Consider the following 19,034-nt stretch of genomic DNA (forward strand, 5'->3'; position numbering starts at 1 on the left):
AGCATTTATCAATTTAAATGTTGTAAATTGATAATGTGCCACTGCGCCTTGTCCTGTTTCTGAATTATTTTGATACTTATATTTTCTCAATAGTCTCTAAACCCTCTGAGCTTCCACATTCAAAAGGGCATTTTTCTTTGTTGCACAAGAAGTGATGAACTTTTTACGATTAGTACAGGAGAAAAATGCAGACTTACTGAGGTTAAAAACCAACAAAAATGACAAAACACAAGCTGTAGAAAATTATGTATCTTTCTTTCTTTCTTTTTTTTTTAAATTAAGGTATGCCTACTTGACTGACTTTAAAAGGGAGCACCAAGCAATATTTGGAGAGTCGTATTTATTGATTGAAGGAACACTGGTTATCCTAGTGTTGCATCAATTTCACACACAGACTGAGAAAGTGCTAACACTTGGCTCCATTATTATAAGGCCTCTGCTGTGTTGAAAGAACACCTGTTTTGTCTTTATAGTCTACCTATCTAGGACATGATGATGCCTAACGAGAGTAATAATGTGTAAGCTAATGTCTTCTTTCTTTCATCCTGCTAAAGAAATATGTGTGTGTGTGTGTGTGTGTGTGTGTGTGTGTAATCTTTTATAAGCATGGAAGTGAGAATATTAACCACATACTAACCTCAAGTTGATTTGCATTGAGAAACAACAGAATGGGAGAGTTGAGGCTTGCACTTCGGAAAAGCAAAAGAAAGACATGGCAGTTGCAAAGCATCTTTAACCTCCAGTGATTTATTGGCCCTCAGCCAAGTTATCAGGGGAATCTAATTCTTCTTTATTATTCAAATAAACCACATTTGGCACCATGGTTCCCTTTCAGAGTAGCTTCACAAATAGACTGAGCTCTGTCATTTATTTGACCTTGTACTTGTGTGCTGGAGCTGTAATTTTATTTGCCATTCTATATAACAAATGCAGAGAAACCTAAAATATGGAGATGAACAACAGGATGGGGAAAGGAGTTTATGGTAAATATATCTGCATGGCTTAAAAAGACAAAATTTTAAATGACCATCTATACCTTTTAACCTTCACCTCCATTAGCTCTTACAGCTGCAGCCACCCTACCTCTTTCAGCAAGCTGCCTTGAACCAAGCCAACGCATAACCTTGTTTGTAGCTACCTTCTAGCTGGCTTGCAATGGCACAGAAGTATCTTCTACCAGGATGGGGATGTGGTGAGAAGAAAAGAAAAGATTCATCTGCAAGCTGGGCACTGGAGGTCATGGGCAGGTAATAAGAGTATATTTTAAGAGAGGGCTTAGCTGGCTATAGTATATTTCCTTACGATATCACAGTGGAAAAATCTATTAATTTCCCATCTGCTCTAGGACACATTACGCTTTAAACAGAATTCCGTTAACTTGAAAACATTTTTCTGGCATAGGTGCATCAGAATCATCTTCTTTTAACCCATTTTCAAGATAAAATGTTTTCAGAAGGGTCCACTTTTATCCTCTGGTTAACTGAGACCCAAGTCCTCTGCCTCTGGCAAATAAAATTTTGACTTTCTCATCAGCATTTAAAAGAAAATGCAGTATATGAATATGGATTAAGAAAAGCTGATTTAAAAGCACATAAAACATCAAGCTAGTCAACGCCATTGTAAGTCCTGGATGTCAGAACATCATTCTCAAAATGATCTGAGGGGAGCAGTATCTTCTGCTTCCTTATGTGATTTGTAATATGTGTGCTCCCCTTAGTTTTATGGGTCATTATAGCCTTATTCTGAATGTGGATTCCAGTGGAAGCAAACTGATATGTCATAATCCACATATTAGCTCCCACAGAAATTGTATTTGAGATTTATTTTAATATTTCAGTCACCAAAAAACTTTCTTTTGCTTAAGAAGTAATACTTTCTTATTTTTGATTGTTGGCTATAGTTGGCTATATTTCCCTTCTTGCTTTGGTTGCCAGGAAGCTCATAGGTAAATTTGATACTTTATCAGATCATTTATATCCCTTTTAATAAACCTTTATTATGCTCTCTTACTGTGCAGTAACAGATTACTTATGTTTATCTTTCTTTTCCCTAGACCCTAGTTCTATTTTGCCATGACTTTTTATTGTATATGTTTATGCAAGCTATTTCTTTTTTGGAAAGAGGAGGGTTTAAACCAACAAATAAATATTTCTATAAACTTTAATTTCCACTCCTGTATTGAAGTAGAAATGCTTTTTATTTATCATATAAAGTCTCTTTTGGATTCTTTGGTGATTAAGCCCCTTACATGTTGGAAGAGGTTCCATAAAAGCTGGCTACCCATCATTGCTGCATTTTCAGTATCAGGGAAATAACTCTGTTTACTTTCTTTGCTTTCACTTTTGCCTATTCCATTTTACGTAAGGAGCAGAATTGTCTTTAGCAGCTCCAGACACCATCACCAGGTATAAGAAGTCATTTAATCTCCATGCAAGCCAAACTCAGCAACAATATCTGGGGATCTTCCTTTAAGGCAAGGCTGTGTAGTGAGTACCTGGGAATCTTTACACCTAGGGATGCAAGTCAACAATGCATTTTCTACAACCTGAAACCATATCTTGGTTAAATTAAATGATTATCTCTGGCAAAGTCAAAGGTCTGCTGAAGATGTTTGGACATCATCATAGCATAGATCACTTCATTCCCATCATCAAGATGATATGAAAACACCCTAAAGGAAGCAAATGGCAAGCACACATCCTGGATACCTGGAGTTACCCTCAGTGGAGTGGAGAAGAAAAACCTGCTCTGTCTCTATATTCATGCTACACAACTGAGCTTGCTAGAAGTTTCTCTACTTAGTTCTCTCATGAGCCAAAAAAGAATCCTAATTCTTTCTTGAGAACATAAGCTGGTTTAAAGCCACCATATTTATTTACATGTTCAAAGAAAATAAAACTGAGGAAGATACATCTTGAGAGTGATAAATGCAGACACAGCTATGCTCTAACAAACTGACTTGTTCACAATATTCCTCAGCAATTTCACTGGATACATATCTGATGATACACACCGTCTTGATTTAATAACACTGCTTAAAAAGGAAAGGAGGGAACGTAACTATATAGATTCCTTATCACTGTCAAGAATTTGATGGAAAAATCACTGAGTCAAAGTTGTAGGATATGAATAGAGTGGTTTGCATTTAATTAAGGGTGTGTGTGTGTGTGTGTTTAAAAGATTAAGGATGTGCTTAATTGAATAACGTTGAATACACTTGACACTGGATGTCACCAGTGAGCACTCCACACTCCACCACTGAAAGAGGGCACTGAAGAAGCTGGGAAGGGTTAGGTCTTAGGGAACCCCACTACTCTTTTAGGACTGAGAACACTAATTGGATTGGGAAAGCTTTCCCAACATTTTAGCGTAGAGTTTCCCCCTTATTCTTTGGGCATTTAAAAACACACTACGCTCTTATCAGATTATTTCCATGTTAACCCAGAACCAACTTCTGGAGTTCTAAATTTGTTTTGAACTCCAAATACGTACATTGGTATATGCAAAAATCACTTCGGAGTGATCTACTCTTCATCATTTCAGTGGCATAACGCCCTCAAAGAAGACTTCTGTCCACACCACGTTTGTCTAGCTGCACACTGGACTCTTTGTAGTGACACAAAACACAACCTCCACACAGGGCCACAGCCCACGGTGGTCAGCATCTGCCCCCGGGTGAGCCGAGACACCAACTATTGATGCACACTTACTTTATAACCCATCCCTCGCAGAGGCAGGGAAAAACTGTACAGAAGTTGCCAGCTACCATACCATGCCTGCATAGCTGTTTTATTCCTATGGAAACCTCAATGATATGCCTCAGATTATAGGAAAAGATTGACTTATTGTGATAGTAGAGAAGCAGTGGGATCTCTTGCTTTTAAGGACAAACCAGTACAGGGTTAAAGCCAAATTTTTCTTGAACAGATGATATTTCAGATGGCCACACTATTCCAGATGCATCAATTTCCTTGAAAATCCAATCCATATATGTGCATATGCTGTGCTGGCAGGAGGACTGACTGAAATGGCCAAAACCCAAGAGCTAATATTCTTTTGGCCAGAATAATGCAATTATTATTTTCCTAGCTATCAGTCTAAGCATACAGAGCCATCTGTTATGCAAAGCAAACATACACATCTCAATTACAGAAAATGCAGTTGCCTTGACAGAATTTGGATTACACCACTAACCAGGGCTGTAAAACGTGTTTTAAGCTAGTATATAATGGATGCTTTTCAGGAGTTCCCTAATTAGCATTTACCTGCTTAAACTAATTATTCATTCTTCTTCTTCACTGGCTTATTAAACTTTGTTGGATAGTCTGCACAAAATAGATGAATATGGGCACTGCAGGACAACAAGCAGTGGCTTTCCCAGGTCTATACAGTGTTAACATGGTGGCACCAGTTTCAACATTGGTGATTCCCAATACTAGGTCTCAAACGGATTAAGACAAGGCTTCAAGTCTATTAAAAGCCATTAGAAAACCAGAGATTTCCATGAGACACAAGAATACTAATACTGAGTTGACAATAGCCCAGTTTTGATCATTTGGTTTGCTCAAATCCACATAAAGCAGAATTGCTAGATACACTACAGCCAATAGCTTGCACATCCTTCAAGCAAGAGTTAATGCCCGCCGCCCCACCCCGGGCTTGGATTCTCAAAAGTAAATAATTAAATTTGGCAGTGTTTCTCCTCCTCCCCCAGCCCTCCTCAAATGCCAACTATCTCTCTTTATTATTTCCCAATGTCTTTCTTGATTTAGCTATTACCCGGCAAACTCACTAACAGCCAAAATGTTCCAGCCATGCTGCCTCCTTACAGCAGTGCCAACTTTCAGAAGCAATGAGTCTGGGGTGAGTCTTGCCTAAGAGGAGAGAGGCAGATCTCATCTCCATCTTTAGCTCAAAGGAGCAACTGAATGAGAAGGAGATTATCCAACTTGGCAGATCATCACATACATACAAAATCCCTCCCACGGAACTGCGTTTTTCTCGTGCCAAACCACCAGATGAAAAGGGTCAGGCTCAGCCAATCACCTGTATGGGCACAGATACCCAGATGTTCAGCATTTTAATGGAGAAAACATCTGGATAATTAGTGGAACTGCAAACTTTTCTTCAGGGTATTTTGGCATTCTGTAGTGGCAGCCTGTGTCTGGGAATTGAACAAAAGTCAAATTTTTGTGTTCCAGGGGGACCATCAAGAATGAACATCTAGGGCTTTCGTCCCCTGCCCCCATGTGCCTCCATCTTTTTTGTTTTTTTTTCCCTTTTCACCTCTGAAAGACACATGTGGGTAATTAAATGGCAAATAACAAAAGATTATCTTATTTTATGAAATCATCTTTCTGCATTAGGAAGCATTTGCAAAGGCAGCAAAATACATACTTGCAGGAACCGTCCCTCCCCACAACACATTTTAATGGTCTCTTTCAGCATTTCTTGACTCCAAATGACTCCCTGTCATTGTGTCAGCTCCCAGGACAGTGCAGGGTCCTCCATAAACATCCAGTAATAGGACACAAGGGAAGCACTATTAGTGTGTCCCTCTCCTACCGAGCACAGAGGTTTCAAAGTTCAAAACAACCAAGGGAAGAAACTTCATTTGTTCTCAATAAATTAATAATGATCCTTAGGGGGTAGGGATGGGGGACTCAAATTTTGAGCACAAATTGATGCCAAACGTTCTGAACTGACATATAGCTTTCTCAATGACTTTGTGAGCAGAGTCAGGGAGAGCCATTAAAAAATAAACTGGATAATTCACTCCAAACAGAATATCTGTTGAAGAAGAAGGACAGGCATGAGGCTGAAGAAGCCTTCACAATTGCTGTCAAGAATCTAAAATGGTTTTACTTACTTGTGAGAGGCCTAGGTAGATGGAGACTGTTTCAGAAATGTACAAAAATTTTCCTTCTTGATTTAGTGCAAATACAAAGCCATCCAGGGACTGCAGAAAAAAAAAAATAAGTTAGTAAGTATATGTGATGGAGATTTCGTTAATAAGGCATCTAATACAAAGCAACACAGAACCAAATTTAAGATCACTTTTCCTTCATGTTTAACAGAAATCTACAGTCACATTACACACGAACAAATAAAAGGCCTGAATTAAGACCATAAGCTAGCTTTCCCTTATTTCAGGCACTTCCTTATGTCTCTGTCATTTGATCAAGATGCATTGCATTTATGTATAAAATCAGGCCATGTTGACTTTCTGAGATGTTGCCTTTATGTTTTTGGATTCAGTAGTTACTGAGATTAAATCAGCACGGTTATTAAATAGCTGAAGAGGAATGAAAGCTGTAATGGAACAAGAGAAAAAAAAGAGTTCCTATATAAAGAACAAGTAAAATCACCACTTATGCTTCTATGGACGTCAATAATTTGCTAATTAATAAAGGATTATTCTCTCCTCAATCCCAGTGTCTATTGTATTAGAACAAATAGGAAAAGTCAATATATTATGGATAAAAGTTTACAGGCTGAAGCTTCATAAACTGTAATCCTTTTTTTTGCAAAACTCTATATTAAAGCTTTATTGCAATAGATCTAGTTTCTATTACAACTCCTGAAATGGAAAGAAAAGAAGAAAGGGGGGAGAAAAGAAGAATACTGCATATTATCTACAGCTCCTGAAATGTTAGTGTACTTTTCAAATAAAGGGCTGCATTTTCAGTTTGATGAATGGTGTAAATCATCATGGACTCCCAACTGAAAGATATCACTCAAATGGAGAATAAATTTGTTTTAAATTCTTGCAATCCAAGTGCATTTTATATGTTCCATCAGCCTCACATCTTGTGTTTTGTTTTATTTATTTTTAATCAAGTGGGTTGCACAAGTACTGCTTGCCTAGGAAAAGAAGTTTTAAAGATTAGTGATATTTACAAAGGCTGTGAGTTTGGAAATACAGGGAATTCTCATTGGGAACAAGGTATGTGGCAACATTAAACTAATGACATAATTTTTAAATACAGAAAGGTGGAAGAAGCATGTAAAATTCAGGTAGAAAAATGTATGGCCTTAAATCTCAGTGATAATTTCAGTCTCTAAAAATACTGAACTTTTTTGGAATTTTATATGTATATATTGAATATATGTATATAACTATGTGTATGTATCATTATGGGAATATGTATGTATGTATGAAATTTGATTCCATGCTTCCTGATTCCTTTTCACAGCCCCACTGATCAGAAACTATGAGAAGTACCCAACCTCCTCCTCTGAAAACAACAGGGTGAAAACAAGTGGGTTCTGAAAAGAATTAAAAAATTTGATTTGAAAGTCACATTGTACTGCACCACATAAAAGCAAATTATGTAATAGACAAGATTCTGGTCAAGACAGTACAATAATAATAGCTCACATTTATTATATACTAAGTAGGTTGCATTGTCTCTTTTAATTTTTACAACTAGCATTTGAAGTAATTATGTTATTAGCTACATTTTACATACAAGGAAATTGAGGCTTAGTGAAGTTAGCCAACGTGCCTGACCTTAGTAAATGATGAAGTTAGGATTTAAACTCAGATTGTCGGATTCAATCACTACACTGCCTTGCCTTCCACTAAAAATAAAGATTTTCTACTTGATACAAGGACATTAATGAAAAGAAAAATTGGACAGCATTTCTGAAATTAACATATTTGTACTGAGGCAGCCTATAACTTCTTAAAAATCATGCCTCGTTTTTGAATGATTTGTTCCAATGATAGAATCCTACCATTTGGAGGAGATGAATGGGAGTGGAATGACAAAAAGAATTCATAAGTCACTTCCCCAAGAGGTCACCTTTGTTCTGTAATATCTCCCTGGAAGCATCTAGGGGACAGAAAACAAAACACCGTCTAAGAGAACAGGACTCCTGATCTTTGAGAAGACTGCCAAGTCTTCTCGAGCCTTGTGAGAGCCAAACTTTCAAGCTTCGTGTCGTACAATGGAAACTTAGTTTGAACCAAAAGTGCAAAAATGGAGAAGTTTCCTTTGTAGAAGTTTGGGGAGCATCTCATTTCAACATGTCTTCACCTCAAGCAAGTTGTCTCCTAAGGATCATTCATGAGGATTAGGACTGCCTCTTTTGACCTTCTCCAGGGAGAGAAGGGCCTAATTAGGTTTTTTTCTATTCAACCTAAGAGCCATGGTCTAGAATATAATCACAGGGAGTTGTGTAAGCCATCTTCTCAAACCCTAAAATGCCACTGTCAGATCAGTGGGACACAGAGAGAGATAGAAGATACCTTCTATGGGAACCAGTGACAATCAAAAGACTGAATGAGAGCAGAAGAAAGAATTAATGGAGGTGGCACAGAGATGACCCCTTGTAGTCGAAACTCTCACTTTTCAGGTGAGGAAAACCTGGCACAGAGAGGTTAAGTGGCTGGGTAAGACCACAGCCAGCTAGTGGTAGAGCCAGGATTAAATACACCACTTCCCATAGTATTAATAAAGCATTGATGACATTGTATCATCCTGGTGTGTGTGTGTGTGCAGGTGCTGAGTTTTGTCCGACTCTCTGCACCCTCTGCACTGTATCTGGCTAAGCTCCTCTGTCCATGGGATTCTCCAGGCAAGAATACTGGAGTGAGTTGCCATTTCCTTCTCCAGGGGATCTTTCTGACCCAGGGATCAAACCTGCATCTCCTGTGTCTCCTGCATTATCAGATGGATTCTTTACCCACTAGCACCATCTGGGAAGCCCCATCAGCCTAGTAGAATTATTCAACTCCCAAAGAGACTGAATTTCTCAACAGCACGGAGACATCTTATTTATGTTTAGCCAGCATCTAACAACTGCTCAAATAAGACTTAGGAAATCCAGTTCTACCTCCAAGCCCAAAGCTCTTTTCCTCACATCACACACATTAGAATGACTAAGAGGAAGGGCAGTTCTTTCCTCCAAGAGTTCTGTCTATGGAGCTGTTAGATTATTTGCAGATTCTGATGCCACAGATGTCTCACATAGTCTGGGGTATCTCCTGACATTCGGAAGATCAGAGTTAGACTGGATCCTTTCATAGCCTTCCAAAATACTCGGTGCTATTCATTTGTCACTGACACACATCCTTTGCTTTCTCACTGAAAGGGATTATGTTTTTTAAAGTAGGTTCCTATCTCAATATACTTGCTAAAACACTAAAGGAGCTTTGGGCACCGTAGCAGGGAAAAGGAATATCTGGAGGCTAAACATCTGATGCTATTAAGCAGCGGCGATCTAAGAACTGGCCAGTTTTGTTTGGCAAAAACAGAGGCTTTGACACATGTTCCAATTTCCTGGTGAGATTAAAATGAGGCTATGTCTACATGACACAAAGCATCCAGTCAATTCAATTAAAAATAACAGCCAATTTGGTGGGGGGGAAACCACTAGTCAGATTAGTTGTTTGCTATTACAGAGGTAAACAAAACAGGTTGTTTTTTCACTTTCATGCCTATCATCTGAGTCAATTGTATCTATAGTATGAGATAAAAGCAATAACTCAGGTATAATTATATTTCAAATAAAGAATGGGATATGAAACCCGGTGTCCAGCAGGTTGGCAAGGTCCCTCTTCACATGGCCATTATCTTCTGCTTCAGGGTCACCCCTGTCTATAGTTAGCTGTATTTTGCTGCTTAGAAAAGTTTTAAAAGTAGCATCAATATTGGTTTAATGTGGATGTTTTAATTTTAAAGGGTGGGAGGAAGGAGGAAACATTCAATTAGTCTTGGGAACCAGATATGATTAATCTGAAAGTTCAGTGGAAATTTCAAAAATTTTGAATCAAGAAAGCTACTATATAGAGCTGTTTCAATCACTGCAGGCTACCTTTTAATTTTTTTTTTTTTTTTAAACTGCCCACTGTTTTCAACAGGCACCAATTAAGATTCTGGGGTCAAAGGGTTAATTACATCTTCTTACTCAGTATGTAGAATTTTCTGATTATTAACTAAGGTTGGATTAAGATGAAAAAGAACCAACACAAACGTTAATGCTAGTTCCTCCTTGAGAAGATTTATTACAAAGCCACGCTGAAATCTATCTGCTTTCCTCAAAGCAGATGGAAAACAAAATCTTAGAAGAAACAGTAAAACAGACGTTTTCAAGGCATGCAAGTATCTGATTCATCAAGACAGTTTTCTTACTACTAAAACCAGTTCTTAGCCATCTCGACAGGGCTGATGAGAGATTTCCTTTGTCACATCCCAGTAAGTCTATGAGGTACGCGTGCTGTAGCGAGGCTTGGATACACAAGTCAGGAGCCACAGTGTCTCTGAATAATAATGCCTGTAATTATAATTTATATCCCCTGACATCAGAGTAACATATAAAGTGTAAGGCACAGTTTCTTAACCCCAAAAGCCGAGTGCCTCTAACAGTATTTGTCAAATGATGAGGCTATTTCCTTGCAGGGTATAAAACTAACTATAGCTTCATGATTGAAGGTATACTAATGTTTAATGCATTGTGCTAAATGGATTTATATTTGTCAAAGTTGTTTTGTGTCTGCTTTCTTTTTTTTGTCCCCTGCATATTTCCCTGAAACCAAATTTCAGGGTGAAATCTTACTACAGTGCCCTTACAGAGGCAATTCTCACGTACAAGACTACTCTGAAATGAGTGGTTCTTTCTACAACATTCCAATGTAGAAGAGGAAAAAAAAACCACCCTGAACTCTTTCTCTATGACCTATCTCCAGTTAGAGTGAAGAATTACCAGTAGGCTAGGTTATTTTAATGACAGATTATTTTAAACTAAGCCTTCACCATCTGTTCCACCCCCTAATTATGAATGCAAAAAGAGCATATTTCACAATTACATCAGTAAAAAAGCAAGATATACGTGATTTAAATGCAAGCATGTGCTTCATGTCCGATGTGCCGTGCATCGGTGATGTTCTTCTACTTCAGGCTTGGGTTAACCCACCCGTGATAAAGTACAGGCTCGGACACACTCAGTGTTCCCTCCAAACCCAGCGTTTTTCACTGTTCTGACATAATTCTGTTAGGACAAGAGCAGCACATGAATGTGGGCACAAAGCTTGCCAGCCAGTAGAGACTGGCTGTAGCATTTTATAACTCCTACGATGACTTTGCTGTTAACAAGGAGAGGCTGTGTGAGAAAATTTCTTCTGCGACCTGAGCAATGGGTGAGCGCTGGGAATACACGAGTCTGCTCTTAAACCCGGAGAAGGCGATGGCACCCCACTCCAGTGTTCTTGCCTGGGGAATCCCAGGGACGGGGGAGCCTGGTGGGCTGCCGTCTATGGGGTCGCACAGAGTCGGACACGACTGAAGCGACTTAGCAACAGCAGCTCTTAAACCGCATCTCCATCATCGTGAAAGAGTGAAGAAGCACAGTCTGGAGACTGAGGACGGGGCTCCACTACTTATCTTTCTATTCTGTTTTGGCAGCAGATAAAAGAGTTAGAAGTGTTTCTTACATTTTTTGGCCTTTGGACACAATAACACTTTGACCGAGCTCATTAAAATGCCACGCTGCCCTCTGCACTCAGAGCTGATACTGGACTGCTCACGCATGCACATGCGGACTCCCGGCAACTTCGAGGAGAGCCTGGGATGACGTCCAGAAGCGCCCACATGTATCTGTTTATGGGGAAGACAAAGTTCCCCAAATTTTGCCTTTGCAATCTGAGTTTTAGCCATCAAGTGCTGCGGAAACAAAAGCCTTATTTTTAGAAAGACGCTTAAGTATATTTTCTTGAAGTGGAGAAAAGCATACATCAAAGGTGTGGGTTTTTATTTTAACTCTCAGCAATCTCTCTGCGCTTTCTGGCTCCTGCATCTTTTCCTTTGTGCTCCCATCGGCAATAAGTCAATAGTGTGAAGGATGATAGAAGAACTTTATATGATGATCACGTACCCAAAGCCACATGTTCTCCAATCACAACAGCGAATTGGATTAATTTGGTGAAATTTGACTATTTTCCCTCTAAAACAGAACTCCAGAACAACAAACCTTGACACCGCAAGACACCTTTCCTAAGAGTTTCCTTAAACACACAAATCCACACATCTTAGGTGAGAAAACATTGCCGAGAGACACAGGCGGCCTCTCTTCGGTTCTTAGAGGAGAAGTACCAGAATAAAAGGGGAGATGTTGAGCTAGTGAAATGTTACGACATGAAAAGAACAAAGACATCGGCTTTCTGAGCAAAGAGATCAGGTTTTGCTTCTGCTCATTAAAATTCCATTTCATGGAAGCTGTGTATCAAAGTGCTGACCTTTTTTTCTCTGAGATGCTAGTTCAAGCCTTACATCCAGCCTTGAGGGAGGTGGATGTCTTGATTTGAACATCCAGCCAAATGGACAGCAGGCTCTGCTATAAAGGCAGGGTGCGGCATTTGGTGGAGTCACACGTGCCGGTGTCTCTGAGCCACGGGGGACAACACGCAGACCTCACATTATCTGTGGCTTGTCCCAGGGGACCAGGACTCTACCTGAGGCAGAAGTGACCATGTGCGCTCACAAGCTCCTTCTGCCGCAAGGAGAGGATTCCCACTAGTTATCCTAAGGCACACATATTCACTGGAACATTAAAACATCACCTCTCTGTGCATGTGGTGCGTTAGTTTACTGAAATATCGGCTCTTCAGAACCTAGGAGGTAATTCCTTATTGTGCATCTCTCTTCTTGAATTCAGAATTCTCTTTCAAATTAAGGGAGGAGTTCCCAGGTCAGCAGGAGTAACATAAATGCTACGTTGTACTGGTGTGGAAAGGTCTAACAATGTCACTGCTTTGCTTTGGCTACACATGAAGCTTGGTTCCAGGTGTATTTCAAATTGTTTGTGTTATACAGAACAGCACACAAAAAAAGAACAGAAACAAATAATTGTTCATTGGGCATCCTGTAGCTCACAGGCGACTCTAGGAATTGGTCATAATACTCTCACATATATGATATACAGCAATATATATCAAATATGCTATTATATGGGCTTCCCTGGTAGCTAAGACAGGAAAGAATCCACCTGCAATGCAGGAGATTGGGTTCGATCTCTGGGTCAGGAAGATGCCCTGGATAAGGGAATGGCTACCCACTCCAGTATTCTTGTCTGGGAAATCCTGCGGACAGAAGAACCTGGTGGGCTACAGTTCATGGGGTTTCAAAAGGTCAGACATGACTGAGTGACTAAGCACGCACACATATACTATTATAAATCATATATATTATCATAGCATATTAGGAAAAAGAGAGTGTTAGTCACTCAGTCGTGTCTTTGCGACCCCATGGACTGTAGCCCACCTGGCTCCTCTGTCCATGGAATTATCTAGGCAAGGATACTGGAATGGAGTGCCATTTCCTTCTCCAGGTGATCTTCCCAACCTGGGGATCGAACCTGGGTCTCCTGCATTGCAGGCAGATTCTTTACCATCTGAGCCACTAGATGCTTTAAACAACGCTCAGTTCACTCAGATATTCACCTTAGAGGAGAGGGAATGGAAGGAAACCAACATTTGTTAGGGAAATTATTTAAAACAAATTTTGAGCTGGGCATTATTTAATCCTATGTTACAGATAAGGAAACAAGGCTCAGAGAAATCAAGTACACGGCCCAATGTCACACATGAAAATATGGTAGGTGTAAGAAGAAAGGAACCTCCTTTTCCTCCTGTCGCTGGGATACCTGCTGGGATTTTACTTGTTTCACATCCATCACAGTTGCTAGGAGTCTATGCTTCCTGCAGCATTTCTTTCCACATAAGTGATTCTCATGTTCCTACTGCTTCAGTGTTATGCATTGAGAAAACACCCGTTGAGGGCTTCCTACTCACCAGGCCTATACTAGCTGAACAAAGACCAACTCACGAATTACTTTCTTAAACAAAATTCATCTGTGGGATCCAAGATGAAGAAAATGAGAAAAGTGGGAAATTAATTTTAAAACAAAAAGTCACAAGGCAAAGGTGACTTAGGACACTCTCCATACATGGTGGGGACTCTTGTCTGATATTACAAAACTTCACACCTCTAATATCCTGTCTGTGGGTTGGAAAAGGCATGGATTGATGGAATTTGCATTTTTAAAGCTTTGCTGAGACACAATTGACACATGAAATTGCAAAATATTTAAAGCATGTATTGTGATGATTGTATATACATATGCATTGTAAAAGGATTCCTCTTACCTGGTTAATTAACATAACCAATAGCTCACATGTTTATCTTCCAAGAGTTTGTCAATGTCCAATCAAGAGGAAATCAGTCTTGAATATTCACTGGAAGGACTGATGCTGAAGTTCCAATACTTTGGCCACCTGATATGAAGAACTGACTCACTGGAAAAGACCCTGATGCTGGGAAAGATTGAAAGCAGGAGAAGGGGACAACAGAGGATGAGATGGTTGGATGGCATCACTGACTCGATGGACATGAGCTTGAGCAAGTTCTGGGAGTTGGTGTTGGACAGGGAAGCCTGTCGTGCTGCAGTTCATGGAGTTGCAAAGAGTTGGACATGACTGAGTGACTGAACTGAACAAACTAGAGACTATAGACCTCAAGGAAATTCCCATGTCTTAGAGGAAGAGGCTAATGCCCAGAAATAGAGAAGGGACCCCAGTTAATCAATAATTGCTAGAAGAACTACACCTCCTAACAGGCAACTGCCAGGATGGGACTTGAGAACACACAGTAGCAAGTCATGGAGCTTGTCAGCACACTCACCCCATTTTTGGTTCCAAAGTTTCCAGTTAGACTAAGATTTTTTTCCTTTCTCTCTCTGGATATATATACATACATACATATATATATATATATATATATATACACACTATTTTACATAGAAGTTAGTGTGAAAATAAGATTGACTTTATAGAAATTCACTTTCCAGTCATGTTTGCTTAAAAAATACATCCTTGAAAATGGAAGGTAGACTCACACTGGTGTTTCTGTTATGGCTGATTATGTCATGAACTGTTTACTGGACAGTGGGTAACTTTAAAGAACAGGATTTTCAAAATAAAAAACAAAAGCTTTGTACATGTATTCCTTTAGGTAAGGAGTTTGTGTCAGAGGTAGTAACAAAGAGTGAAGAAACCTATAACGAATTGAGCGTATTAAAAGACCCATTTGGAGACCTCAGATATTAAGCTGTTGCATTCACATACGAGTTTCATTTTAGGAAATATTTATTGATCTCTCTAAGGAAAGGGTATTAAAAAATTTGTAATGAAAAGAACTTAACTGTGACAAATATGGTCACCATGGATTGACTGGATTACACGCCCCCTCCCAAATTCACTCACATATTGAAGCCCTAAATTCCAATATGACCATATTTGGGGACTGGGTTTTTTTTAAGAGGTAATTAAGGTTAATGATGTCATATGGGTCCTTACTGGTAATCTCATAAGGAGAGAGAGAGAACAGTCCCCACAGGCATGCACCTAGAAAAGGCCCTGAGCACACGCAGTCATGAGGAGAGTCCTCACCAGAATCTGACCATGCTAGCACCTTGATCTTGGACCTTTAGACTCCAGAACCATAGAAAATAAATTTCTGTTGTCTAAGCCACCCACTCTATGGTATTTTGTTATGGTAACCTGAACTGATAGTAATTTAGATATTCGGGGAAAATGGTTGGGCCCTGAAAGTCTTCAGTGTTAATTTCAGGAAATCACTGTAACTAGAGTCTCTGATCTTTATTTTATATATCACTCATGTAATTAATAATTAATTTTTACTAGATCCACATAAAGCCATAAACATGATGGACTGCTAATGGTAGCATTTAGTCCCAGAAATCTACAATGCTTATTAGGATTGTTTTTGAAATCTTTTTCAAGTAATTGCACCTATTCCTTATCTTCTATTTACAACATTGATACCTTTATATTGGTTTTCTCTACATTTTAAATGCTTAGAGGGCTACACGACTTCATTGCCTTAGCTCCATAGAAGGTAGAGATGCACATTTATGTGAAAATCAATTACTCTGATGGAATTAGAAACCTGGTCCTGAATAATCTTGGGATAAAAAACTTGGTGTACCACATGCTACAGCTTTCGGCTGCTTTGCCGACCTTCTCTTTTCATTTCACAGTTGGCTGCTGGGTCTGGGTGAGAAAGACCAGCCTACATGCTTGTCCACAGAGCTCTCATCCTATTCAGAGGTCTAAGGAAATGCTGCTGCATTTATCCCCACGCCTACTTAACACACATGAAGCAAAAAGGGCTGTGGATTTTTGTTGTTTGCTAACATATTTGCATATCTCCAAAGCATAACAACTAATGTCATATGAAATCTCCTTCAGAGAATCTCTAGATGATACCCTTCAAAGCAGAACAACTGAGTGTGAAATTTGCCAGCACCAAATTTGCTAGGTGTGCATTCAACAACAGACCAAATTTATACTATTAAAAGCAGTGGTACTTTTCTACATATCTTGGCTTCTACTGTGGTCCAATTCAGAAACAGGATGAAAGGGCTGGGCTGGAGTGTGAAGTTTTTGGTGTCTGTAATTTGGGGGGATAAAGACATTAATAAAGAAGAAAGTTAAATTCTGGCATTTTCCTCTGGCTTTCCAAAGTGAAATATTTTTCATATGAAGACTGAGATTGGAGTTTTCTTCCTCTTTCCAATCTCCTTCAATGACTATCGTGACTAGAAGAGAATTCAGTGCCATCACAGAAGAGTAACTGGCTAATTTATTACTTGAATTTCCAGGATCAAAAGATGCTTTACCCAAGATCTCAGTGAGATTTAATAGGCATCGTGGGACTGAAGTTGTCTGTAGAGAAGTATAGCTAATGGAAATGCAAAGATAAAACCTAAAGTGATTAGCTTCAATGTGAAATCAGACAGGTACAGTGATTTGAAGAAGGTGAAGGATGAAACTGTGGAAACGACTGGGCTTACCATCTCACGCCTTTCTGACCCACTTTCTGACCCACCTCAGAGGCAGCAAAAAGGACAGACCCAACTATTTTCTTGTTTTCACTATTGGATAAGTCAAATAATCACTGTGAGTTTTTTCCTTTAAAATGCCAACTTTGTTTAAAAAATATTCAAAAGGTATGATTCTGTTTTGTCTTGAAGCTTTTACTAGTGTATTCATCATGAGTGTTAAAGGGAAAATTAGATGCAATACATGAATTGTCAATAAATGGTCAATTTTTTCAGGAAAAGACCTGTTCTATAAATTTGAGATGCCTAGACACTTGGCTATCCTGATAGCTCTAAAGGTACTCAAATATGCTCTTATAGTTACCAAACAAGGATGGATCATTTCATGGAAATAAAAATGCATATATATGTATACATATAAACATATATAGCAAACACCCTATTCCAACAACACAAGAGAAGACTCTACACGTGGACATCACCAGATGGTCAACACCAAAATCAGATTGATTATATTCTTTGCAGCCAAAGATGGAGAAGCTCTATACAGTCAGCAAAAACAAGACCAGGAGCTGACTGTGGCTCAGATCATGAACTGCTTATTGCCAAATTCAGACTTAAATTGAAGAAAGTAGGGAAAACCACTTGACCATTCAGGTATGACCTAGATCAAATCCCTTATGTGTATACACTGGAAGTGACAAATAGATTTAAAGGACTAGACCTGATAGACAGAGTGACTGATGAACTATGGACAGAGGTTCGTGACATTGTACAGCAGACAGGGATCAAGACCATTCCCAAGAAAAAGAAAGGCAAAAAGGCAAAATGGCTGTCTGAGGAGGCCTTACAGATAGCTGGGAAGAGAAGAGAAGCAAAAAGCAAAGGAGAAAAGGAAAGATATTCCCATCTCAATGCAGAGTTCCAAAGAATAGCAAGGAGAGATAAGAAAGCCTTCCTCAGCGATCAATGCAAAGAAATAGAGGAAAACAATAGATTGGGAAAGACTAGAGATCTCTTCAAGAAAATTAGATACCAAAGGAACATTTCATGCAAAGATAGGCTCGATAAAGGACAGAAATGGTATGGACCTAACAGAAGCAGAAGATATTAAGAAGAGGTGGCAAGAATACACAGAAGAACTGTACAAAAAAGATCTTCACGACCCAGATAATCACGATGGTGTGATCACTCATCTAGAGCCAGACATCCTGGAATGTGAAGTCAAGTGGGCCTTAGAAAGCATCACTACGAACAAAGCTAGTGGAGGTGATGGAATTCCAGTTGAGTTATTTCAAATCCTGAAAGATGATGCTGTGAAAGTGCTGCACTTGATATGCCAGCAAATTTGGAAAACTCAGCAGTGGCCACAGGACTGGAAAAGGTCAGTTTTTGTTCCAATCCCAAAGAAAGGCAATGCCAAAGATTGCTCACACTACCGCACAGTTGCACTCATCTCACACGCTAGTAAAGTAATGCTCAAAATTCTCCAAGCCAGGCTTCAGCAATACGTGAACCGTGAACTTCCAGATGTTCAAGCTGGTTTTAGAAAAGGCAGAGGAACCAGAGATCAAATTGCCAATATCCGCTGGATCATCGAAAAAGCAAGCAAGTTCCAGAAAAACATCTATTTCTGCTTTATTGACTATGCCAAAGCCTTTGACTATGTGGATCACAATAAACTGTGGAAAATTCTGAAAGAGATGGGCATACCAGACCATCTGACCTGTCTCTTGAGAAACCTGTATGCAGGTCAGGAAGCAACAGTTAGAACTGGACATGGAACAACAGACTGCTGCCAAATAGGAAAAGGAGTACGTCAAGGCTGTATATTGTCAACCTGCTTATTTAACTTATATGCAGAGTACATCATGAGAAACGCTGGGCTGGAAGAAACACAAGCTGGAATCAAGATTGCTGGGAGAAATATCAATAACCTCATATATGCGGATGACACCACCCTTATGGCAGAGAGTGAAGAAGAACTAAAGAGCCTCTTGATGAAGGTGAAGGAGGAGAGTGAAAAAGTTGGCTTAAAGCTCAACATTCAGAAAACTAAGATCATGGCATCTGGTCCCATCACTCCATGGGAAATAGATGGGGAAACAGTGGAAGCAGTGTCAGACTTTATTTTTTTGGGCTCCAAAATCACTGCTGATGGTGATTGCAGC

General features: G+C 39.4%; 1 protein-coding gene across 5 annotated transcripts in view; it reads right to left on the reverse strand.

Annotated features, from left to right (window-relative positions):
- Nucleotides 1-19,034, reverse strand: part of NPAS3 (neuronal PAS domain protein 3) — a 925,755-nt gene that overhangs the window by 259,854 nt on the left and 646,867 nt on the right. For all 5 annotated transcript variants that reach the window (XM_081547992.1, XM_081547994.1, XM_081547996.1 and 2 more), the window contains one exon: nucleotides 5,870-5,959. In XM_081547992.1, the coding sequence (XP_081404118.1) occupies nucleotides 5,870-5,959 (90 nt within the window). The remainder of the gene's footprint in view (nucleotides 1-5,869; nucleotides 5,960-19,034) is intronic.

Source organism: Giraffa tippelskirchi, chromosome 12 (assembly GCF_054371585.1).
Source record: "Giraffa tippelskirchi isolate mGirTip1 chromosome 12, T2T-mGirTip1v1.2.pri, whole genome shotgun sequence".
In the NCBI taxonomy this organism is placed as follows: Eukaryota; Metazoa; Chordata; class Mammalia; order Artiodactyla; family Giraffidae; genus Giraffa; species Giraffa tippelskirchi.